Below are 26,836 nucleotides of genomic sequence, written 5' to 3' on the forward strand. Positions count from 1 at the left end.
GCTAGCTTGATTGCTAGAAGCTCCCTGTCTCCTATGCTGTAATTCTGCTCCGCCGGGCTCAACTTCCGAGAGAAATAGGCACAGGGATGCAGTCGGGGCGGTGTATCATGATGTTGGGATAATACTGCCCCGACGCCGGTGGTGGATGCGTCCACTTCCACCACGAAAGGAAGATTTGGGTCAGGATGAGTCAGGAGTGGGGCCCTTGTGAACTCCTTCTTAAGAAGGCGGAAGGCTGCGGCTGCTTCTTTGGTCCACTCCAGTCCTTTGGGTTTACCCTTGAGGAGATTAGTGAGAGGTGATGTAATCCTGCTGTAGTCCTTGATAAACCGTCTATAAAAGTTAGCAAACCCAAGAAACCTCTGGAGCTCCTTAATGGAAGTGGGTTCTGACCAGGATAGAACAGCCTCAATTTTCTTCCCATCCATACGTATACCGGTTTGGTCAATGATGTATCCCAAGAAATGAATCGACTTCTGGTGGAATGAGCATTTCTCCGCTTTGAGGTAGAGGTGATGTTCTCTCAATGTGTGTAGGACCTCCGCAACGTGTTGGCGATGTTCGGCCTCACTCCGGGAGTAAATGAGGATGTCATCGATGTACACTATTACAAAGTGGTGAAGAAACTCCCGGAGGACTTCATGAATGAAGTTTTGGAATACGGAGGGGGCGTTGACCAGACCGTAAGGCATGACCTCATATTCATAGTGGCCAGTAGGGGTCACGAATGCTGTCTTCCATTGGTCCCCCTCACGTATTCTTATCAGATTATACGCGCTGCGGAGGTCCAATTTAGTGAAGACTTTAGCTTCTCGGAGCTGTTCCAAAGCGGCTGGTACCAGAGGAAGGGGATATCGGTATTTTACTGTACCGTTATTTAGGACCCTGTAGTCGATGCATGGACGCAGCCCTCCGTCCTTCTTGGCCACAAAGAAGAAGCTTGAGGCGGCTGGTGATTTTGAGTGACGTATGTACCCCTGACTCAGAGCCTCCCTTATGTAATCTTCCATTGCCTGATTCTCTGGAAGCGAGAGCGGGTAGATCCTACCTCTTGGCAAACTGGGCATCTGGAACTAGGTCGATCGCGCAGTCCCATGGCCGATGCGGCGGTAGCTGGGAAGCTCTCTTGGGGCAGAAGACATCATGAAAGGAGCTGTACTCCTTAGGAATGTGGATAGACTGCTTCTCAGGAGGACTCTCGACCGATGTTGTAAACAAAGAAATGGGGTTCCGACCTTGAAGAGGGAGATTTGGAAAACAGGTAGGTGTACATCCAGATCCCCATTTCTTTATCTCTCCTGTGCCCCAAGAGATGATGGGATCGTGCTTCACCAGCCACGGGCGCCCTAGAATGATGTCCATATTTGCACCCTCCAGAACCAGAAATTGAATCCTCTCTTGATGTAACAACCCCACTTGAAGAAGGATGTCTTCGCATTGTCGATGGATATGGGTCGAAGATCGAGTGCACTGGGTTATCGGTTGTATCTGGTATATATGCGAGGACGCCTCAGTACGTAGGTGGAGTTGACGACAGAGGGATTGGGAGATGAAGTTCCCTGCTGACCCGGAGTCGATGAGGGCTGTGACAAGGAGAGAAATAGAGGCAGTAGTTATTTGTACGGTGGTAGTAAGTGGTTTACATTGTTCAATATTCGTACTGAATACACTCACTGAAGTCCGAATGGGACGAAGGGGACACTCCATACGGGTGTGTCCACTGACACCGCAGTATAGACACAGACCCCGGGTCAGCCTCCTCTGTCGTTCCGCTGATGTCAGTCTTCCAGACTCTATTATCATGGGTTCTGGTTCTGGAGAGGCTGTTGACTCAGGCGATTGGAGGAGTGCAGACGAGGGGGTGATGGTGTCCTGTTGATAGGAACGGAGACGATCGGAACATCGGAGAGAATGTTGGATGAATCTCTCCAGACCCATAGTATCATCTAATGTGGCCAGCTGGATTCGGAGAGTGGGTTCCAAGCCGAGCCGGTACGTGGTCAACAACGATCTCTCATTCCATCCACTTGCAGCTGCTAGAGTGCGAAACCGGAGAGCATATTCCTGTGTAGATAGAGTACCTTGCTTTAGATGATACAGCTGCTCTCCAGCGGCTACTTCCCCATCAGAACGTCCAAACACCTCTTTGAAATACTCCGTGAAGGTAGTGATGGAATTCATAACCGGCCCGGCTTGGTTCCAGATCGTCTCAGCCCATTTAAGTGCAGGCCCAGAGAGTAGTGATACGATGTAGGCGATCTTTGACTTATCTGTGGGATATAGAGAAGGTTGCATTTCGAATATGAGGGAACATTGTAACAGAAAACCATTGCACTCCCCCGCTCCGCCTGAGTAGGGCGCTGGTCGGGCCATGGGACTGGAAGGAAGGGCCGAAGAAGAAACTGTGGAGGCGGAAGTGCTCGGTGCTGGTGGTGCGTTGGAAAGTGGAGCTGGTGGCTGTAGAATCCGCTTCAACTGGTCCACCAGCTCTTGAAAGTGATCGGGGGTGCTCATGTTGTCGTCGTTATGGGTCCGGGCTTCTGTTATGAAGCGGACAGGAGACAGAGGTAAGGAAACGTTAGGGTGTTTATTAAATGACAACAAGGAGCACATGAAGGATAGCCAGGAGGATCAGGAATGATGTTGGGGTCTTTTCCTCCGTGGCTGGGTAACAGGAATACACGAGGATGGACAGCACACACCAGATACAGCTGACAGAGGATGACACAGACTTGGAAGGACTGGAAGACAGGACGATTCGGGTGGACCAGGAAGACTAGGAGGAATACAAAGAGAACAGGTAAGTAAAGCGTTTGTTTTAGCTGAGGATGACTACGCTGAGTGGTCGCTCAGTTGTCCGCTTTCGTCGAGACGAGCCCGGACAATGAGCGACTGGAGTGCTGTGCTTTTATCTGGTGCTCGTGAATGTGATGCAGCTGTGTGCTCATTAGAAGTCAGGTGATGGTGATCTTCGTGAGTGGGGATCGTGAGAGCCTGACCAATCCGTGACATCTATATGTTCATCATTATATCATTTTATTAATTATTGGTTAATGATTTGATTATTATTATTGATTATTATTTGTCATTTGATTATTCATTCCTTCATGTTCTTTTTGGCTTAGTCCCTTTTTTAATCAGGGGTCACCACAGCGGAATGAACCGCCAACTTATCCAGAATATTTTTTACACAGCGGATGCCCTTTCAGCCACAACCCAACACTGGGAAACACCCATACAATCTTGCACACACTCACATATTCTACGGCCAATTTAGCTTATTCAATTCACCTATAGTGCATGTCTTTGGACTGTGGGGGAAACCGGAGCACCCGGGGGAAACCCACGCCAACATGTGGAGAACATGCAAACTCCACACAGAAACGCCAACTTACCCAGTCGGGGCTTGAACCAGTGACATTCTTGCTGTGAGGCGATTGTGCTGCCCATCAAAATATTATACATGGTTTCTAAAATAAAATATATTGTGTTCATTGGGTTGTTGTTTTTTTTTTACCAAGAGCATATTTTAGAGCAGTAATCCCAATACAGTGATACCGTGATATTTTTATCCAAAGTTATCGTACCGTCAGAATCTTATATTGGCCCATGCCTATGGAATTTAGTGAACTCACTAGACGGTTACACTGTGATCATAAAGGGATGGACATGTTCAGCAACAATACTACGCTGAACTGTTTAAGCAATGCTTAATAAGGGTACTATAAAAATATCCCATACAGTGCATACACCACTACACATTCAGCCTAACTCACTAATACAAGACTGCTGTGCTGACCAGAACAGAAATAAATACAATAGCATAATGATGCACATAATTTTGTTATGAAGTATGTTATAAAGTTAAAAATATACAGTACTGGAAAAAACGTACTTGCAAAGCTACGCTACTGTTCAAAGTTATATAGGAACTTTTATAAAAAGCTGTAAAATCCGGATGTTTCTCCTTGTCATACCAGAAAGCCTGGACGATGATCAGATCAGATCTCTGTGTGTTGTCAGACTCCTTGTGCAGACAATATCTCACTGTATAATTACAATTAATGACAAAAATAATGTTTGGAAATGTAGATTGATATTTTAAACTGACATGCTACAGAAAAATATAGAAATTACTGACTTTAAATGAAGTTTCATAAACTAATTTCAAGAGGAGCACATGATATGATTGAGCATGTCTTGCCGCTCATCTGTAATCAGTAATAATCCAATCAGAGTGATCCTAGTTTACTATAAATGATTCATTTTCTCCCTACTGCTCTATCTTCGTTTGGAAGAATCCCCCCTTCCACCTCATCTCCTCCTTTTCCTCCCTTTTCTAAAGGGGGAGCTCTCGAGACCTACCTGATCTCGGATCTCCTGAAAAGCTTATCAACCGGGCGGGAGCCCTGGGCTCAAATATCTCCGAGCTCAGGGTTCTCTCCCAGGACAGCATGCCAATCCTGCTTTAAACGCCAAGCATATCTAAGTGGGAACGCTTGAAACTTTTTTGTGTGAAAATACTACTTTTGCACAGTACAGTTGTAAAAAGGTTGTAAAATATATTTATGTAAAAAGGTGCTTAGGGATTTTGCTGTGACAAAGTCACTTGTACACACATGACATTGTAATTACAACATGCCAGAACCTGTATTCTGTAACTTTAAGCTGTTTGTCCAGTTTTTATGAAGTGATAACGCACCATTGCTAGTGAATCTGTGTGGTATTTAGGGATTTTAGCATGTTTGGCTGAAGACAGATATATGGTGCAAAATCAATAAAAAGATTTTTTGTAGGCTTTGATTTTGACTGGTTAACAACACAAAGGCATCACTGCTTGTTCTACACTTCTAGGCATTGAATATACTTTGTGCTTATAAATGTGCTTTGGTTTGATCATCAGTCCTGGAGTTGTGGGTCATTGGCGTCTCTGTGACTCATGTGGCATGATGTAATGGACCTACTTCTGGCAGTGTGTGTAAATGTAAAATCACTCTTCAAATATTTTCTCTATGGCACCAGGAGGAAGTCAGGCTTACACTGTTTGGCTAACAAGATCAGTCAGACCAGATCAGTTACACTGTAATGTCCCCTGAGCAGGAAATAATGCTAATGATTTTAATGCTTATAGGACATTATTGGTGTTCTGGAGAGTCTGGTGGAGACTTTGGTGAATTGCCAGAAAGAATTCATTTATGGGACACCAGGGATTGTACTGTGTATGAGAAGTACAGTTGTGGTTTAAAAGGTTAACATACTTTGGTCTTGTTTTCTTTTTGGACTGCAGTCAATGTTTCATTGCTGTTTGTCAATATTTTATTGTTGTTTTATCAAGAATGCTCCCATTAAGTCTACTTAAATAATGATTTGTGAGGTGGTTTCTTTAGGAGGACTTTGTTTTAAGAATTAAGCAGCATTTATTCAAAACATGTTTTATTTTATTTTTGTTTCTTTGTGCTATTATCTGAATTTATATTTATTCAGTCACTATATGATCTATGGCAAATACAAACAGGTCTAATTTGGAAGCTCAATAGCTTGGAAATTTAACACGATGTTGCCTCCTTGTGGTCAGTTGTTGAATCTACAGTTTACAATATCTGTATTTTTGTGCTTGCAAATGACTTGTCTTCAGTGTCCAATGATCTACAAGAAATTATAACACTGATTTGGTGCTCTAGAATTGTTTATCAATGATTGTTTCATGAATAAATTCAAAAGAACAAAATTACATTTTCATACAAATATGAATATAAAAAACATGAATATAATAGATATTGTATTATTTAACAATTAATAATAATAAAATCATAATCATAAAATACTTTTTCAATACTTTCATATTAGATAACTTGTATATAATTGTAGGGGGCGACGCGGTGATGCAGTGGGTAGCACAGTCACCTTACAGCAAGAAGGTCGCTGGTTCGATCCTCGGCTGGGTCTGTTGGCACTTCTGTGTGGAGTTTGCATGTTCCCCCGTGGTCGCGTGGGTTTCCTCCAGGTGCTCCGGCTTCCCCCACAAGTTCAAAGACATGTGGTATAGGTGAATTGGGTAAGCTAAATTGATCGTAGTGTATGTGTGTGGTTGAGTGTGAATGGGTGTTTCCCAGTGATGTTTTTTTTAGCTATTTGCTAATGCTTCTCAAAGGGTCACTATAGTTTAAAAAAACTATAGTTAAAAAACTACCTTTTTTGAAGGTTTAAGTTTATTTTCTTCGTTTTGTTTACATTTTCTTCACTGTAAGTGCATTCGTGTTATGTGATATTCTTTAGCCTACGTGTTTTACATTATTTATTTTTAAATGTATGAATATAATGTCTGAGGTATATTTAAACGGACATATTGAATAAAGTGTAGACTAAATTATTTGGTCCACTGAGTACTGATAAAAGGAACATACCATAGACTGTAAAATATACACACTGAAAAAAATGAATTTCGATGCTTTGATGCTCAAATTACTTATGTAAATAAGTTGAAACTTTTTTTTTTTGGGGGGGGGGGGGGTCCACTTAAATTTGTAAAAAGGATTACGTTAACTTAATTGATTTGTGTTGAGACAACATGAAGGAATAGTGTAGTTAGCAGTTATTGGCAATAATTATTACAGTGCAGTTGTCATTTAACAGTTTCTCACTAGAGGGCGCTATAGTTATAAAAACAAACTGTTTCGTTCATTTCCTTTTTGAGTAGAGAAAACAAGTGTCGCGATGTTGTCAAGTTTCTGTTGTCTACATTTCTTTTCTATGTGTGGTTTGTGCCTTTATATTTTCTCTCATGTTATAGCAGCTTGCCATACTCCTCGAGTTTGTCTGACTGACAGCTGTTTTGAAGGCTTTGAGCTGCTTTTCGGAGACTGTTTTGCAGATCTCATGCTGGAGTTCTTTGACGGTAAAGAAGAGGAGAGGAGGAGACCGACTGAACACACAGTCCCAGGAATGTTTCTTTTCTCACCCACAGGACCTCTGATTGGCTGCCTGCTCCTCGCTGAGGAACAGCCCACTTCCTCCACATGCCAGTAGTTGTATTTTAACCTCTCTAGCACTGTGCAGGCTTTCTCCACAAACCATGTGATCATTTGCGCTTGTCTGAGTTTTGCAGGCTCTTCTTTTATCAGCTCACATCCCGACTTGTGCTGGAATAGTCTGGACAGCTGGATGCAGTGATAAGGGTCTGCACAGTGAAAGCAGGAGGAGTGACAGTAGTACAGACTTCATACAGTTCACACAATACAGGTGGTGATATCTCTGTAATGTAGAGAAACAGCTTTGTTTGAAGATGTTTTTTTTCTTGTATGTTTTCCAACTGACTTTGACACTGTGTTGTGTGCAGACATGTTTTCTGTCAGGGCTGCTGTGCTACGGCGAGGGGTCTTGATGTACAGGTGGGACAGATGCTGTGCACTTGCAACAGTTGTGTCTGGAAACAAGACCTCACAGTGAGTTTGAGTGGGTTTGAGGGCTCTTGTGGATGTAGGACTCAGGAGCTTTTACACTTTATCAAGCAATAGATATTTATTATTATTAATTGTTTTGAGTTGATTGGGGTTGCTTGTAATGTAATAATGTACTTAATTTGAAATGGAAACACCTTATAATAACTATTCATTTGTAAACCTTAGGAATGTATACAGTGCTCAGCATAATTGAGTGCACTACCTTTTGATAATGAATATAGGCAATGTATTTTGCTGCATTTAAACAAAACTGATTTATTAAACCGATATATTTATTAAAACAATATTTTAGTCACCAAACGTATTTAGAAATTGAAAGATAATACATTTAAATTTAAATATTGCAAAAAAAATTACAACCTACAAAATGTTTTACTAAACTTAAGTTTTTCAATTTTTTGCTTCTCTAGATTTTTTTCTTTTTAAATTTGTATTTAACATTTTTCTATAACAGAAATTTGGGTGTACTAGTTTTTGGACCGTTCTCGTAAGTTATTTTGTTAGATAAGCTCCAGATTTGGCTTCAGTACTGACTAATCTAATGTATATGAACAAATATAATATTGTATAGCTTCCTTTTAAAAATATGAATTTAAAAGATAGATTTATGAGGGGTGTACTTATATATGCTGAGCACTGTTTTATTCAATTATATACTATTTTAATAAATAAAAAAAATTATAATTCATATATTGTTAATGTTTATTAAGCATTGATTCATTGCATACACTGGATTTTATATGATTTATTCAGCAATTTTGTTCAAACATGATAGTACATAGTATTACATTATTACATTTCAAATACATTCTATCCTTTTTGAAGTTACTGTTTATATAGGGAAACCTGAATCCTTATATCTGCAAGTCTTTCATAAGTTACTTTTGTTGTAATTTTCCAGGTTATGGTTACTGGATTTTAATCTGTATTTTTCTTTCTTTACCAGAAGCATTGCACCAACCCAAAATTAAAGTTTATAATATAGAATAGATTTTATATAATAAATGTATATTTATGTTTTTACATTTATATTTACAGCTATATCAATATTGAGTCATGTATAACTGAAATACACTTTGTTGGACAAACATCAAAATATTCACATGCTTCATAAAAACAAAACACAGTTATGTTAATATATTAAGTGGAGCTTGCAACTTAAAGTTTTTTTTAAATACTTTTTTTTAGTATTTTAAATTTTGTCACATGTTGTCCACACATCGTTTTAGATTAGCCAATAAATGAATAAATAAAGATGACATGGTGGCTCAGTGGTTAGCACTGTCGCCTCACAGTGAGAAAGTTGCTGGTTCGAGTCCCAGCTAAGTCAGTTGGCATTTCTGTGTGGAGTTTGCATGTTCTCCCCGTGTTCGCGTGGGTTTTCTCCAGGTGCTCCGGTTTCCCCCTCAGTCCAAAGTCATGTGGTACAGGTGAATTGAATAAGCTAAATTGTCCGTAGTGTATGTGTGTGAATGAATTCCACTGTGGCAACCTCTAAAATAGGGAGTAAGCCAAAGGAAAATTAATGAAATTATAATTCAGCTGTTATTATTATTATTATTATTAAGCATTAATTCATTGCTTACACCGGATTTTATATGATTTATTCAGCAATTTTGTTAAAACTTGAAAATTACGTTTCAAATGCATTCTTTTCCTCTGAACTTATTATTTGTATATTTATATCAATTTTTTATATACTATTTATAAAGGGAAGCCTGAATCCCCAAATCCAAAAAATTTTGCAAGTTATAGTTACTGGATTATGCTTTATTTTAAACGGTATATTTCTGTCTTCTACCAAAATCTAAATTTAAGTTTATAATTTATAATATATTTTACATTTACAACTATATTAATATTAAGTCATGTACATTAACTGTAATACAGTTTGTGGGACAAACATCTGAATATCCAGGTGTTTCTTAAAAAAAATTATATTAATATATTAAGTGGAGCTTGCAGCTTAATACAGTACATTTTTACAATAAATTGCCATATGTTGTTTACACATTGTTTTAGATTAGCCAATAAATAAATAAATAAAGCCCTTCAGTGGATCCTTGCAGTAGATGAGATGTGGTAATTCTTCTTTGTATGTGCAGGCAGGTGAAGCAGCGGCTGAAGGAAGAGGTGGAGCAGATGAAGAGTCAGTTTCCAGGCTTCAGGCCAGGCTTGGTGGTGCTGCAGGTCAGTCTGGACCTCGTGCTTATTTTCATTTATTTTTGTTGCCCATATAGTATGCCTCATACTGATAGCTAGCTGTATAATTTCATCTCTCCTGATAATCTGACTCATCTTTTCTCTTTATTGCTTTTTTCCTTTCGCTCTACTCCAGATGGTCATTTGGTAAAGTGCCATTTTCTCCTCTGTCACGGTTGTGGGTGTTGTGTTAAAATAGAAAATCTCCCTATGGCTTCATGGTCATGTGTTGATAAATGCAGGAGTGTGCATGTGAGAGAAAGGTGTGCTAGTTTAAGGTCACAGTGATAAGATTAAGACAGCACTGATATTGAGTGTGACTCAATTACACAACAACCTCACTGTGCTGTTTTGCTGTTTTCACTTTTAAAGTCTGTATTGACCATTGCATGCAAATAACCAGGCTTACAACAACAACAACAACAAAAATGCACTGATTTCTAGATCAAAATGAATATTGTATATTATTTTAATTATGTTTTTAAATGAGGGTTACTGTAGTAAACTAAATACTAAAAACATAAAGCTAAATAAAATATTTGTGTGTGTGTGTGTATACACAAATTACTTTAAAAATGTGCATACAAAAATTACTTTAAAAATGATATAAAAATTGGGGCTGCACGTTGGTTCATTGGTTAGCACTATCGCCTCACAGCAAGAAGGTCGCTGGTTCGAGTCCCAGCAGGGTCAGTTGGCATTTCTGTGTGGACTTCAGGTTCTCCTTGTGTTCACATGGGTTTCCTCCAGGTTTTCCTGTTTCCCCCACAGTCCAAAGACATGCGGGATAAGTGAATTAGATGAACTAAATTGGCTGTAGTGTATGTTTGTGTGTGGATGTGAGAGTGTATGGGTGCTTCCCAGTACAGGGTTGCGACTGGATGGGCATCCGCTGCATAAAACATATGCCTTAATAGTTGACTAAAGCTGAAGGAAAATGAATAAATGAATTCATATAAAGATTGTTTATAACACTCAGTAATGTGGCTTAGCACTATTAAATATTTAAATGTTTTCACAAAATAAAATATTTTTAATTAAACCCGTGCAAAACAAATATCTGCACAAAAAGGTGGACATTTCTAATTAGATTTTTTTATATTCATACAAAACAACATTTTGAAAATTAAGTAGGTTTCTGTGTGTGTGTTTTTTTGTTTCCAAGGTCGGAGACAGAGAAGACTCAAACCTCTACATCAGTATGAAGCTCAAAGCGGCGGCCGAGGTTCAGTCAGCTGATTTAATAAACAGAAATCTTGTTTCTCATAAACCTCTCACTCACACTGTCCCTCTCCTTGGTTTAGATTGGAATCAACGCGAACCACATCAGGCTTCCCGAAACAGCCACTGAAAATGAAGTAAGAGAAACGCAATAAATAACAACCTTTATCCATATATCATCGTTTTAATCTTAATTAGAAGCCTTTTGTTCTAATCAGCGCTGAAAAAATTCAGCAATCAATCTGTTGCTAAGCCCCAGAATTCAACGTCTTTAAAGTTTTAGCATCATAGAGAAATGATGGTAGATCCAATGGTCTTATTAGTTTTATGGAGTTTATCCTTCAAAATGTATAAAACAGTTTGTCTGGGTTACCTGCAACACCTTTATTACATTTTCTAAACCAGCAACTGACGGACCTTAAGTTCTGATTTACAGTAGTTTTGAAAGGAAGTTGTAATTGATGTATTATTTAGTGTATTGATGTATTGATTAGTATTATTAATGAATGTTGCACACAGCAGATGAATCTGTTTTATGAGAATATATGATTTCAGGACTGATGTTCTTTAGGTTCTGCGCAGCATAGTTGCGGTGAATGAGAATCCTGCGTTTCATGGGCTTATTGTGCAGCTGCCTCTCGACTCCATCAACCCAATAAACACTGAGAAAATCACCAATGCTGTGGCTCCAGAGAAAGATGTTGATGGGTACGTCAAATCTGTGTTTTTCAATTAAGCTACAGGGAAGCTGGGTCTGGTTGGGGACTTTCATTAACACATAAATATTCTTTACCACACATACAGTTGAAGTCATAGTTATTAGCCTCCCTTTGATTTTTTTTTTTTTTTTTACTTTTTTATATATTTCCCAACTGATGTTTAACAGAGCAAGGAAATATCACAGTATGTCTGATAATATTTTTTCTTCTGAAAGTCTTATTTGTTTCATTTCAGCTAGAATAAAAGCAGTTTTTAATTTTTATGAACCATTTTAAGGTCAAAATTATTAGCCCCTTTAAGCTAAATTTTTTCGACTGTCTACAGAACAAACCATCATTATACAATAACTTGCCTAATTACCCTAACCTGCCTAGTCAACCTAATCAACCTAGTTAAGCCCTTAAATGTCACTTTAAGATGTATAGATGCTAGAGTAATTGGTGTTTCATTCCACAAAAATAGCTAAATATAGCTGGGGAGAAATGTGGTCACTTTATTTTAAGGTACAGTTCTCACAAACAATACTTCAACTAAAACTTTTAGCTCAATAAACTACTAATTTGCTCTTATTAATAGTTAATAAAGTAATAGTTGGGTTTAGTTATTGGATAGAATTAGAATAAGATAATAAATAAGTACTTATAAACAGCCAGTATCTTATTAATAAGTATGTAGAAAGCCAGTGGAAATTTGAACTTAAAGTGTAACCAAATATATATAAGAAAAATATATATTTTTACAATTACAGCAAAGCCTTTGGCAATTGCTCTAAACTATCTCTTCTTTAGGCTATGTTACATTTAATAAAAGTGCCATTGGGCAACTGCAGAGTAGAACAAATATATACAATGCCAATATACCTGGTACTTGTATTTGGTTTTTATTTATTCTTAATTTTTTGCATCTGGCCATCAAACTGATATAGTTGAAAGTATGTTTTAGAAGAACAACACGAACGATGAGTGAAGTAATGGATTTTATTCCTTTTAAATAAGCAGGTAGTTTTAGACTGCAGTTTTTCATAATAAGGTCAAGTTCTATTTTCCAGATAAAATGTTTTGCTCTTTTATCTTTTTTCCATTTAAAGTCAAAGGGCCAAAGGCCGTTTTTTTGAAGATGTCTGTGAAAATTGGTTCTTTTTTACTGATTTCAGATGTGTTTTTTCAGTGAATTATTTTTGAGAGGTTACTGAGTTTAACATCTACACAAATACAAACAGATCCCACCTGCAGGCTCTTGACACATCTCTGAGATAGATTCATGCAGGACACTTATGCTGTATAGAACTCTTATGTTACTGTGTGTATGATCACTTGTGTTTATATTATGTTCATCACAGGGTTTGATGTAATTACAGAGAGGAGAACTGAGCTATTTTGAGCTTTTAAGGCTATAGAAGCCTTCAGAAAAAAGTCATTTAAATATACTTTTATAAATATTACAATTTAAAATCATTAAAGTGATTTTAAAGTACTGTATAACATATAATTTTATAGTAATGGCTATTTTAGCACACTCTTTTAGCATATTATTAATAATTTAAATGCTAAAAAATGTGAGCCAAGTTTTAACATGTTAAAACATGTTAACAATACACTAGCATGTTAACAAAAGATAAGCTTGCCAGCGGAATGCACATTTTTGTAAACAACATGCTAAAACATGAGCTGTGTTAAAACATGTTTGTAACAACATTCTATATTCTGTTTTAGATTTTACTGCACAGAAAAGGTTGCATGGTTTAGCTACGCTAACATGGTCCTTATGGTATGCTTAAGCATAGTACTTTCTTATCAGAACTATCTTAACAGAAAAAGATTGCTTCAAAGCTACGTTTAGGGAATATTTTGTCGTTCTCAGACAGAAATTCATGTGTCAAATGAATGTCCTGGCAGTAATATGCAGATAACCTGATTAGTTAATGTCATTTAACATTAGGCACAAAGAATGTGTTACACATTAATGTGTAACACAACTGCATAACACATTGTTGTAATCTGTTGGATAATCACTCAATAAGTAATATTTTACATTATTAGGATTTTTTTTTTTGCAATTTTGTGTGTTGAACATCTACAATTTTCACATTTGTCAACTGTATGTTATTTGTATGTTGTATGTTATTATGTTTTCCTCTCAGCTTGACCAGTATAAATGCGGGGAAGCTGTCTCGTGGAGACCTAGGCGACTGCTTCATCCCATGCACTCCTAATGGCTGTATGGAGCTTATCAGTCAGACCGGTGGGTGGAAACCTTCTGACCCTCTACCCATGAGCTCTAGCTCTCGTCAGTCAGAGCCACTGTGTGATTGTCTAAAGGGCATTCATTCTGCTGCACAATGAGTGTCACTGGATAAGTGTGAATTTTATATATATATATATATATATATATATATATATATATATATATCCACACACATACTGCAATGCAGGCTGATGACTCGGTGGTGAAATGAGCTGTCACCCAACAGCAAGAGAAGAAGGATCCAGAACATAATTTTTAGCAGCACATTTGGATGAGCCAGAAAAGAATGCATCTTGCAAACATAAATAATGGCGCATGAATTATATTATCCTTACTTTCTTAGCTGTGCATTCATCATTTTTTATCTTGCTTTTTGTTTAAGATTGTTCAGAGAACATTCAAAATTATAATTCCCACAATCTTTACAAATGAAGGTTCTTTACTAGCGTCAATGGTTCCATATAGAATCTTTAAGATGCATGGAGTCCTTTTAAAGTTTTAAGTAGTTCTTTAAAGTGAAAAAGTTAAAATGTTATTTAAACTGAGAAATATTTAGTTATTTTAAGAACATTATACAAAAAAGGGTTCTTCAGTGGCATCATTGCAAAAAAAACCTTTTTAATTTTTCAATAATTTTAATAGTTCATCATAATTGGAAAACTAATCTTTACTGAATTTTTAAATAACAAAGCCAAATTATCTAATAAATATTCACATTAAAACATTAAATAAAACTGGAATGAACATTTAGTGAACATTCTTATAAATAATGCTAGGCAACTTTATTTATATAGCACATTTCATACACAATGGTAACGCAAAGGGCTTTACATAAACAAGGAATAAAAGAATCATAAATTATGAGCACAAGAAATAAAAATGATAAATCGGGTTTAATACGAATAAAAAAAGACAAGAAAAGACACAAATAGTGCGGTCATATATGTTTTATATTTTCTTGTTAGTTAGGATGCAGTGTTTACATGTTTGGTCTTGCTACTTTTCTAGTGTTTTGAATATATATATATATATATATATATATATATATATATATATATATATATATATATATATATATATATATATATATATATATATATATAATTTTTAGCTAAAACAAATAATAATTCTAAAATAAATATATAATATATATAAAATGTAATAAAAACAGTACTATTAAGGGTAAAATTTTAAGACATTGAAATAGGTGTTTTCAATTTAAAACTGGATTTTCATTTGATCAAATTTGAGTTTTCTGCAAAAAAAAAAACTAAAACAATTTTGAAGTACATTTCATGTTTTTCTATTATTATTATTATTTTTTTTGATAAACGGAGCATTCCCAAGAATTATTTGAATTAGAAATCTTTTATTACATTAATGTATTTGGTGTCTTTTCCTTACCTATTTAATGCATCATTACAAATCTTTACAATGTACTAAATGTTGTATCATTTTTGATTCTACAGTGTATACATGTAGTTGTATGCTAAAGTCTGCCTGAATTTAATCTAAATATTGAGGTGCTGTGTAATTCATGAAATTGATGAATTCCTTGACATCACACTGCTTTGTTTACTGCTGTAACAAAGGCAATACCCTTATTCCTGCAGTTCTAAAGGCTCCAATTAGCATTTTTATTCAGTATATGAATAATGTTTTAGTTTAGTTTCAGTATTTCTTACAATCAGGCAATGAGGTTTTAAAATGTTTGGAAAGAGTCTTAAAAAAGTCTTGAAAGTTATCTCTTTCGCTCTCGGATTCCTGTATATACCCTGCTTAATCTCTGAGCATGAACAATATAGTTGAATAACTTTTTTGTATCTACTGCCTTTTCTTGCTGAATCGCTGAATGCCTCCACAATTCTTAGTCGCTTTGGACAAAAGCATCTGCTAAATGTAAATTCAATTTCTTTAAAAAAAGAAAAAAAGATTTTAACTAATGCAATTATTTTATATATGCAAATCAATTTCTATCACACTGTTGATCATCTATTAAATTTTTACACTGAGCTCATGCGACACATTCTGCCATCTCTTCAAAGAATGCATATGGTGCTGCTTGGCTTGGTTTGAACAAGGCAGCACAATGAAGATGAGATCAGCCTTGGTGTCAGTAGTGCTTCTGTTGGCAGCTCATTATGCTTTGGATCAGAGCAAGTGTGATTCATGTGTGCAGGTGTGAGTGTGATGGGGAAGAATGCTGTCGTGATCGGCCGCAGCAAGATTGTTGGAGCTCCAATGCACGATCTGCTCTTGTGGAGCCACGCAACAGTGACCACCTGCCACTCGAAGACCCCTGACCTCGCCGAACAGGTTGCTTTCATCTGCTTCACACATGCTTAGTTTTATAGGACTTTTCCCATTACATTTCTGTAATTCTAAGCTATTCTTAATCCTTACATGTCTACTCTAACTTGAATTTATGACTTAAATACTATTTTAGTCTTCCAAAAACATTTAATATTTTAAAGCACGTGCTTGCAGTTCGGTTTTTGGCATAATTTGGTGGGCTGAGACATATTTTTTTTAATTAAACGAAATAATTGAAGTTGCTCCAATTTTGCTGTTGTTTTTGCAATTGCAGGAAGTTCAAAAAGGTTCCAAAAATAATGTCTTTGTAACATAAAAGCTTAAAGGGATAGTTCACCAAAAAGGTGAAAATTCTGTTCTTATCTACTTATTTCAAACCTATTTGAGTTTTATTTTTCTGTTGAACACAAAGGATAATATAATGAAGAATGAAAAAGTCATAGAATTCCAATGTAATTTTTATTCTTAATATGGATGCCAATGACTGCTTTTTTCCCAACATTCTTTACAATATATTTGCATTTATAAATGTTTACAACCCCTCGAGTGTGAACAAATAGGGAAGAGTTTCATTTTTGGGTGGACTAGTCCTTTAAGTGGTCAGTTTAATGAAATTAAACTTTACTTACTGTTCACTCAAGTAATTTAAATTCAATTCAATTCACCTTTATTTGTATAGCGCTTATACAATGTAGATTGTGTCGAAGCTGCTTCACATAAAAGGTCACAGTAAATAGGAACAGTGTAGTTCAGTTTGTAGTGTTTAAGTTCAGTTCAGTTTAGCTCAGTTCAGTGTGGTTAATAATCACTACTGAGAGTCCAAACACTGAAGAGCAAATCCAACGATGCGCAGCTCTACAGATCCCGAACCAAGCAATCCAGTGGCGACAGCGGAGAGGGAAAAAAAACTTCACTAAATGGCGGAAGTGAAGAAAAAAAACCTTGAGAGAAACCAAGCTCAGTTGGGCACGATCATTTTAATTTCTCCGCTGGCCAAAAGTCTTGTACAGAGCTGCAGTCTCAGTGACGGAGGCTGGAAGCTGGCCTCAGCGAAGACTCGTCTGTCTCTGGAGCGTCACAGGAATCAGTCTCATGTTCTCCACTCTTCCATGACCACCATAGTAGCTGCTCAGGATACGGCCTGGTCCAGGATATGGAAACCTTGGGATCATCTCGTCGTTGGTCTTGGATTGAATCAGTGACTCTGCATAGTCTGAGGGCCTCGGGAAGAGTATCCCCAGGTGGAAATGGAGAATAAAGAAAATAATTAGCGTAGCTGATGTTCACAGTGTATATCAACAAGATGCAGAACCTGTGTGGAAGCCCCCTAAGTGGTGCACTAAGTGAATGCTTTACTGAACAGATCTTTAATCTAGTTTTGAATTGGGAGAGTGTGTCTGAGCTTCGGACATTATCAGGAAGGCTATTCCAGAGTTTAGGAGCTATAAATGAGAAGGCTCGACCTCCTTTACTCGACTTTGCTATTCTGGGTACTACCAGAAGCCCTGAGTTTTGAGACCTTAAAGAGCGAGTTGGATTGTAGCGAGACAGAAGATTGGTTAGATAAACAGGAGCTAGATTATTTAAAGCTTTATATGTAAGAAGCAATATTTTAAATTCAATACGGCAGCCAGTGTAAGGAGGATAAAATTGGGCTGATGTGATCAAATTTTCCAGACCTGGTAAGAACTCTGGCAGCTGCATTTTGTACTAATTGAAGTTTGTTAATAGAGGATGCTGGGCAGCCAGCAAAAAGTAATTTGTAAACATTTTTTAAGACCATTAGAAATTGCTGAAAATTGTTGGACGAAAGAAGCATCTTTAGAACATGTGGAGGCAGAATAAATTATGAAGTTTTAATTTTTGAGTGAACTACATGTAAATTTGTAATGGTAAAATGTTTTACCATTATGAAGATAGATTTCCATAGCACTGACTGATTTTAAATTGAAAATTTGACAGTGTTTGAAACGGATTATACTCAGTGTTGGGTGTAATTATTTCAAAAGTAACTAATTACTGTCAAAAGTGAAGTAAGGGATTACTTTTTTTAGGTAGTTTCATTTATAATACATTCATAGCCCTTAAAAACTGTACATTAAACAGTTCGGTTGAATTAGTTAATTTGCTTTTTTTTTTCAACTAAAGAAGGTTACATTTATCAAGATGATTTCACTTGCTTAACAATGAATTGAGTAAGAAATAATAGCAATATCACAAATATAGTGATATTGCTTTGATACATAAATTGTTTAGCTTTTCTTTTTGTATACTTTAAAAAAAGAATTAAACTAAAAGGTGCTATACAAGTTGTATTTATATTGCTGAAATGTATAGAGATTTTATTGAGTCAAGTAACTAAATTAGGAACTAAAATAGTAGTTAAATTACTTTTTGACAAAGTAATCAGAAAATTTATTTAAAAAAAAATTTAATGATGTAATTTTAAGGGCAACAAGGTGGCGCAGTGGGAAGCGCTCTCACCTCACTGCAAGAAGGTCGCTGGTTCGAGCCTTGGCTGGGCCAGTTGGCGTTTCTGTGTGGAGTTTGCATGTTCTCCCTATGTTGGCGTGGGTTTCCTCTGGGTGCTCCGGTTTCCCCCATAGTCCAAAGACATGTGGTTTAGGTGAATTGGGTAAGCTAAATTGTCCGTAGTGTATGTGTGTGAATGGAAGTGTATGGGTGTTTCCCAGTGATATCCGCTATCCGCTGCGTAAAACATATGCTGATTAAGTTGGCAGTTCATTCCACTGTGAATGAATGAATGATGTAATTTTTTGATTATTTTTTAGATAAATTTCCTAGCACTGGATATTTTCTAATATTGAAATTCCCTTGTTACATGAGAACAGATCTCAGTGTTTTTTTGCAGGAGCTCAGAGGTGAATTCAAGGTTCTTGCACATCAAATGAGCATGATTGACCTTTTGTGCCAAATTTAAATGTGATTATGAATGCTTATACGTGAATAACAGCCTAAAAAAGACGCGTCTCGTAAATTAAACTGCTGAATTCTTAACGAATCCTTATATTGTTATTGATGTTTTAAGTGTGTCAGAGTTTTTGGGTCAACAGGCTGTCACTGGAAATCTCTCAGCCTTGATTAAAAATATTTTCCTTTGTGTTACAAAGATGAACACATTCCTAATGGGTTTGAATGTCAGAAATGGAATTAATCTTCAATTTAAAGTTACTTACCATTTCCTTTTAGTCCTTTGTGATTCTTTTTAGCAATTTTTGAGTAAAAATATTTTCTATCAAAATACATATATTTTTACTTTCTGCAACAGATATTACATCAAAGAAGAGCTCTTGAAGAGTAAAAAGATTAATCTAATGTTTGCTTTACGGATTTTGAGTGCAGACCTTGAACTGCTATGCGGTTTTGGTGTGATAGCTGAAGTGCATGAATGACTCTCAGTGTCTTGTTTATTTTCCCTTCAGGTGGGCAAAGCAGATATTTTGGTTGTGGGTGCTGGCAGAGCAGAGATGGTGAAGGGCGAGTGGGTGAAGGAGGGGGCCGTGGTCATTGACTGCGGCATCAATCATATACCAGGTCTCTGCTCGTATGAATCAGTAATGGAGAATTGAATAGCAGTTGGTTTTGGCTCACATGTTTACCTTTGACATGCACACACAGATGAGAGTAAAGCCAGCGGGAAGCGGGTGGTGGGTGATGTGCATTACCCCTCGGCTAAACAGCGAGCTGGATTCATCACCCCAGTGCCTGGTGGAGTCGGACCCATGACTGTGGCCATGCTGATGAAGGTATAATTACTTACTTGTTCATAATCATTTTGGCAAATGTGGGCGGCAGTTTTGCAGATTATAATTACTATGGACAGGTGAAGGCATTAAAATGTGAGCCTACTTTGTATTTTTTTTAAACAAATGCAATGTTTGGACAGTATCTTTTTTTTTATTTAAAGACATGACTGCCCTAGCTGAGTAATGTAACTTTGCAGAAGTCTGTGTGTGTGTCTAATACAGGAAAATGACAGTCAATTTAAACTTTCTTTCATGCTCACAAGCTGAAATGAGAGTATAGTTTTATATTTCAACGTTTTCCATAAAACACTGAACAATAATTAATTGCTGTCACAAATCAAAGTTTATATTGGGTAATGTTGATACTGTACTAGATATGCTTTATTAATTTGCTGCCCAATACCAATAAATCTCAGAATAACTTTTTTTTGCCTCCTATTATTTTGTGTAGTCTAAATAAATTACTTATAAAGGACAAAAAAAATTATTGTTTAAGCGAATGTAACTTTTGGTGTATTTTCTTAGTAAATGAATCGTTTAAATGTCTGATCAAAAGTTAAGACATTTATATTTTATTTCTATTTAACATAAATGCAATTTTTGTTAACCTACATAAATTCAACAAAGAATCCAGGCAAAAAAGTATCATGGTTTCTACAAAAAAAAAAAAAAAAAAAAAAATAGCAAACTGTTTATTTTCAGCAGGCACAGGACGTCAACATGACATCAGATTGACATTGTGTCCCAATGTCGTGGGACATTGGAAATTAAAATCGCGTTGACGTCAGAACCCAACGTCAGGCTGATGTCAATATCCTATGTCGGACAGACATTGCATTTTGGTTACTTTCCAAGGGAAACTAAAAACAACCAAATATCAACATCTAATGATGTTACAGCGTGACGTTGTGTGGACGTTACCACTATGACGTCTATCAGATGTTGGATTTTGGTTGCCATGCCTGATAAATCAATGTCAGTATTTGATGTCAATATGACATTTGTTTAAGATGTTGGTTCGACATTGGATTTTGGTCACTTTTCAACACAACCTAAAATCAGAAAATATCAACGTCATTTCACGTTGTTATTGGACGTCAAAATAACTTTGTCCTTAGACACTGGCGACCTAAATCTAACCTATTATTAATGTCTTATGGTGTTGTGTGTCTTCTGGGTTTACAGCATGTTTCATAATATAAAAAAAAGATTCCCAAAGGATCTTGTGACACTGAAAACTGAAGTAATAAATGTTTAAGAGCATAAGAGGATTTTACACACCCCAAACTTGTTAGTGTACAATATCAAAATGCACATTCATTACATTTTTAAAAGATTAACACCAAGTTGGCATTCAATGATTAAAATGTAATAGAAATGAAATGATTCATAATGTGATATTGCATTTTCAGTCATGTAGATGTAAATATTGAGATTTAAAAAAATCTTTAATTATTATCTAAATCAGAAAATAAAAACTGCACACATATATGCAAACTATTGTGGCCGAGAGAGCTTAATATGCTGCAATTTAAGGTGACACGTGCAATTACAAAAAACGCCAGCAAAATGAGAAAGGTCTTCATCCGTTTGACAGCACACATGCTGCAAATCCTCACAATGCACTTTATTAAAATAAACACTTTATTAAAATACGCGCTGCATTTTCTCACAACGCAAACCATTAATAAAACGTGATGCATTTTCTCACAACACAAACATTTTATAAAAACGCACTGCATTTTCTCACAACATTACGAAAATGTTTTAAGAAGACCCTAAAACGTGACAGACCCGGATATTTAGGTTATGGTTATTCAGGTTAATAAATACTAAAGACACGGGAATCGGGATATTAAAATAAACAAACAAAGAACTCACCTCTCAAAGATCACCTACAACTTCACTGAGCAATAGTCACGGCACAGCGGCATCTGGCACAATTTTGGGTCCCTTTAAAACATTTCCGTTATGTTTTGTTCTTTTTGTGTTGTGAGAAAATGTGAAAGAGTGTGCTGTCGAACAGATGAAGATTTTATCTAAATTTTTTTGGCGTTTTTGTTATTGAATGTATTTTTTTCTTAAATTGCAAATTGTTAAGCTTTCTCGGCCACTACAGCAAACTGCAAGAATTACTTTAACAGTATTAGATTGAAAGATGAGAAAAAACCCACACAAACACCTGCCCCTAAGCCTTTCCCCCAAATTCATCAGGAAAGTACTTGAAAGTGGATGAAAGAGACATAATAAAACGCTGTTAAGGGTCAGGTGTAAAAAGGAATGTTTCTCTCTTAAACTTGGGATCCTCTTTTTATGCTTTCCAAATACTGAGCTTATATTGTACAGACACTAAGCATTTTTTAAAAATAAATGCTTCTGTTTTTCTTGTTTGTATTTGGACCAGAATACAGTTGAAAGTGCGAAGAGGTTTCTGCAAACACACACTCCAGGCAAGTGGAACTTAGTGTACACAAAGAAGAGACCCCATGAGCCTCAGCCCAGGTACTCCCTCGACTTGCTTATTATTATGAAAAATATTTCAAGTAATCTTGTTATTTAGCATGATATTTCTGCGGCTTGTGCTGATCCTTCCTCTGCTTATTTTTTTCAGCGATGCTGCAATCTCCTCTTCATGTGAAAGCAAACCAGTCGTTCAGCTTGCCAGAGAATTGGGTTTGTTTTCTGATGAAGTAGAGTCATACGGCAGGAGCAGGGCTAAAATCCGACTGGATGCATTGAAGCGCATGGAGAAACAGCCTAATGGGAAATATGTGGTTGTCACTGGGTAGGATGCATCTTGAAATATAATTATGAACTTTAGCCTAAACCTTTATCATAGTAACTTTTCTCAAGCACCATCTCATTATACTTCATTAGGCCTAAGTAAAGTAATTGCTGTCAAATGATCAATGGTATAATTTATGGTCAAATTATCATATTTATTATGTATTATGCATGTATGCATGTATGCATATGAATGGATGAAATGAATACACTCAGTACACAAAATATATTATGTAAACACAAACTTTTATTTTGGATTAAATCACGTTTGTTTATTTGCTTTCAAAGTCAATCTGTTGTGTGTTACTAGATTTACTTCTTCTCCGATGGGTGAGGGAAAGCGCACCACTACTCTCGGACTGGCTCAAGCTTTAGGGGCTCACCTGAATACCAACGCTTTCGCTTGTGTTCAAAAGTCCTCACTGGAAACCTGTTTTGGTGCTAGAGGTGAGAAACAAACAGTTTTCTTCAAGTTTCAAAGATTAGAAAGTATATATGGACTCCCAGTTTTACCACTGAAAACTTATTACACATTTGTGAAGTATAATTCTCACATGACAGGCCAAGAATTATGTACCAAGTCGTAATTAAATACAGTTAATAAAACATACTATAAAACATAGAAAAGGCTTACAAAGTAGAATAAAATTAAAAATGTTTTTATCATATATAAGTTATGAAAAGTCAAATTTGATCAAGATAAAAAGTCAAATAAGATGAAATTGAGATTAAAAAGTAATATTTATGACTTTTCTGTAACGAAAAATTATGTTTGACAAGTAGTTATGACGACTGAAATAAAATTTGAGATAAAAGGCCAAAACTGATATAAAATTGCGATTTAAAAGATGTAAAATCAAGATGTATACATCTGTGACAATATGTGACAAAGAATTCAAAGAAATTGTTAGACAAATCTCAATTACAACATTAAAATGTTAAATTAAAAGATCAAAAGTCGTGATTGAGATAAAAAAGCAACTGCAATTGTGACAAAAAGTTGCAATTGAGAAATATTTAATATAATTAATTATTATAATTATTTTCAAAGTAATGTGGTAAAATACATATTTGACAAATGAGAGTAAATATGAAACTGAGCATAATTAAGTCATAATTAAGAGATAAAAAGACATTACTGACATACAAAATTGATTGATGTTCCATTTCAAATAGTTTGAAACATTTTAGAAGTTTATTTCTCAAATTTGGAGCTTTTTTAAAACTCTAAACTGAAATAAAACATCTTACATGAGTTTGCTTATTGATTTATTTGAGGTCATAGTTGCTTTTTGTCCACAGGGCCAGCTCTTGGAGGAGGATACTCTCAAATTATCCCACTGGAGGAGGTAAGTTTAAGCCTTCCTTGTAGCACAGATTTGAAAGCATCAAATTAAAAATGAATATCATCCAACACACTGATCCCAGGTCAGCCTTCAGCCTTCAGGCCAGAATGAGCTCGTCTCTGCTGCCGGTAGACTGGTGATGGACACTGTTAAAGCACATGCTCACTATGAGACCAAACTCTCGGAAAAGGTCAGGCTTATGTTTGATATGTGGGTGTTTCTATAATTGGAGATACAATTGGTACAAAAAAAATGTTCAGTAGCAGAAATTCTTTGCAGTAAGTTACTGAAAACAGTTTTAACAATTTACTTCTTGCCAAACACAGGTTTCTTTCTTTTTTTACGTTTAATAAAAACACTCATAGTATTGCTGTCAACTATGTCACACACTGTCTGTATTGTTACTCTTGTATGGAGACCCGGAAGGGATGTCATGGTGAGGGAAAAAATCGGTGGAAGAAAAAAAACCCCAGAGTGATGGGAAAATACATATTTTTTTACATTTTTGCATTCCCTCGCAAATATTGCGTACTCTAGCAAAACAGTTTTTTCACACACACTTCCTGTTCACTTCATGCATGTCAAATCTCCCATTTTTGCCAGGATTCTCTCATATTTTACCATTCTATCTCGCTATTATCCTATTATTTAGTATTTTCCCATATTTCTGATATATCTGAAATAAATATGAACATGTCTGCATTCACTTACTTTCCGTTAAAGCTGTGCGTGAATCATCGTCCTTCATATGCAACCTCTGAATCAGTGAATGCATGTATAAGCACTGACTGACAGACGCACTCCGTATGATAAGCTGATCCCAGATCAGCTTCTGTACACACCATTTAAAGTGACACCTCTGTTATCAAACAAGTGAAGAGCAGCACATGAATCTCTCATTTTGTTTTTGATAACAGAGGTGTCTCTGTAAGAATGCACAGATCTATAATGAAAGCATTCGTTTACTTTAACTGTTTGTGCTCATTTAAGAGAAAATTAGTTGTGTTTAAAATAAAACACGCAGGACAGACATGTTTACTTATTATATTAAGTGTATTTGTCTGTTTAAACATACACCTGAATCCCAAAGTGTCCTGCACTTTCGCTCCTCATTAAATGGTGAGTACAGAAGCTGATCTGGGATCAGTTTATCATACGGAGTGTGTCCGTCAGTCAGTGCTTATACATGCATTCACTGATTCAGAGGTTGTATATGAAGGGCGAAGATCGACGCACAGCTTTAATGGGAAGAATATGAATGCAGACATTTTTATATTAATTTCAGCATGCTTTCAAGATTAAAAATATATGAGAAATATGGGAAATACTTAATGATAGGATGATAGTGGGATAGAATGCTAAAATACGGGAGAATGCCAGCAAAAATGAGAGGGTTGACATGTATGAAGTGAGCAGGACGTGTTTGTGGAAACACATCTTTGCGAGATAACCCAATCTTTTTGAGGGAATTAAAAAACTTAAAACATATATATATATTGCTATCACTCTGTTTGTTTTTTTTCTTCCACCCAGTTTTTTTTTCTTCTACCCATTTTTCCCCCACCATCACCTCCCTTCCGGGTCTCTTGTTAACGGAGTTTGACAGAAACCGATTTGACAGTTTGAATTGACAGTTGAACCTTTTTTTTTTTTGCTAAAAACACAATCTGCTAGCGAAACTGTCAGTATCATTACTCTACCTTGGTAACATACAGTAATTGACAGTAACAAACTTAGCAATGGTAAACATTTTAGCTAAAAACTCTATTTGTTTGCGTGACATTGCAGCACAATGAAATAATACACTTTGCTATTGTGAAATATTAATACTATTAATGAAATAAAACGCCTTTAAACAACCCACGGTGTGATCTGTAACAATTTCTCTGTTGTGGTAATAATAATTTTGACATTTAATAGTTTTATATGAAGTACTTTTTGGATTAAAATGTCTTCTCAGACAGAGCACACATACCTTTCAGTGTTTGAGATATTATCAGTGAGGGAAATTGACATAATTTACAGTATCTTGCATAGATTAATTGGAGATAATTCTACTAATTTAAAAGCAAAGTATAGTTCGTTAAGAGAATTGCATTTAAAAAGTCAAAATGCAATGGCATTATTACTAATTCTATCCCTTTTCATTCAGTATTTGGTATAATCTCACACGCTTGTGTCTGGCAGGCTTTGTTTGATTTGTTGGTTCCTCTCAGAGAGGGTCAAAGGTGCATCTCCTTGGCTCAGCTTAATCGACTGAAGGTAAGTCGCAGAAAACAGAAATCTACAGTAAAATACAAAGCTACATTCAGATGGTCACAGTGTCCTTTATGATCTGTAGAAACTGGCCATTGAGAAATTTGACCCCTTGACCTTCACAGAGAGGGAGATAAGACGTTTTGTTCAATTGGACATTGACACAGACTCTGCAACGGTATGTTTCAGTCTCCCAATGTCGGTCCCAATCACTACATTTATCATAGAGACTTATGTTTGTATGCACAAATGCGTTTGTGTATGAGCTCACCAAGTAATTCCAGACTATTAAGTTGTTTAGCTATAAATAAATAATAACTACTGTTTTTTTAATCAAATAAATGCAGTACCAATCTTTCAAAAGATAGAGACATCTTTTAAAAACATTTGAAAATGTAATCAATGTTATTGAATACTGATCAAAATATTGATCTAGAATTTTCAGAAATCGTTTGAGACACATCTTTTATAATTAAGAGATGATATGTTTAACAAAAAGTCAACCATTTAAATTTAATTTAAA

At 36.0% G+C, this 26,836-nt stretch overlaps 1 protein-coding gene across 1 annotated transcript in view; it reads left to right on the plus strand.

The window, feature by feature from the left end:
* The first annotated feature begins 6,703 nt into the window (after positions 1 to 6,703).
* mthfd1a (methylenetetrahydrofolate dehydrogenase (NADP+ dependent) 1a, methenyltetrahydrofolate cyclohydrolase, formyltetrahydrofolate synthetase) overlaps positions 6,704 to 26,836 on the plus strand; it is a 31,688-nt gene continuing 11,555 nt past the window's right edge. Inside the window, exons 1-17 of the mRNA XM_056481737.1 lie at positions 6,704 to 7,239; positions 7,337 to 7,442; positions 9,566 to 9,650; positions 10,828 to 10,887; positions 10,967 to 11,020; positions 11,455 to 11,591; positions 13,744 to 13,844; positions 16,027 to 16,163; positions 19,604 to 19,715; positions 19,800 to 19,927; positions 22,332 to 22,429; positions 22,539 to 22,712; positions 23,022 to 23,158; positions 24,014 to 24,060; positions 24,140 to 24,247; positions 26,245 to 26,319; positions 26,399 to 26,491. Of these exons, the coding sequence (XP_056337712.1) occupies positions 7,339 to 7,442; positions 9,566 to 9,650; positions 10,828 to 10,887; positions 10,967 to 11,020; positions 11,455 to 11,591; positions 13,744 to 13,844; positions 16,027 to 16,163; positions 19,604 to 19,715; positions 19,800 to 19,927; positions 22,332 to 22,429; positions 22,539 to 22,712; positions 23,022 to 23,158; positions 24,014 to 24,060; positions 24,140 to 24,247; positions 26,245 to 26,319; positions 26,399 to 26,491 (1,650 nt within the window). The 5' untranslated portion in view covers positions 6,704 to 7,239; positions 7,337 to 7,338. The remainder of the gene's footprint in view (positions 7,240 to 7,336; positions 7,443 to 9,565; positions 9,651 to 10,827; positions 10,888 to 10,966; positions 11,021 to 11,454; positions 11,592 to 13,743; positions 13,845 to 16,026; positions 16,164 to 19,603; positions 19,716 to 19,799; positions 19,928 to 22,331; positions 22,430 to 22,538; positions 22,713 to 23,021; positions 23,159 to 24,013; positions 24,061 to 24,139; positions 24,248 to 26,244; positions 26,320 to 26,398; positions 26,492 to 26,836) is intronic.

The sequence above is a fragment of the Danio aesculapii genome, chromosome 20, assembly GCF_903798145.1.
Source record: "Danio aesculapii chromosome 20, fDanAes4.1, whole genome shotgun sequence".
NCBI classification, from domain to species: Eukaryota; Metazoa; Chordata; class Actinopteri; order Cypriniformes; family Danionidae; genus Danio; species Danio aesculapii.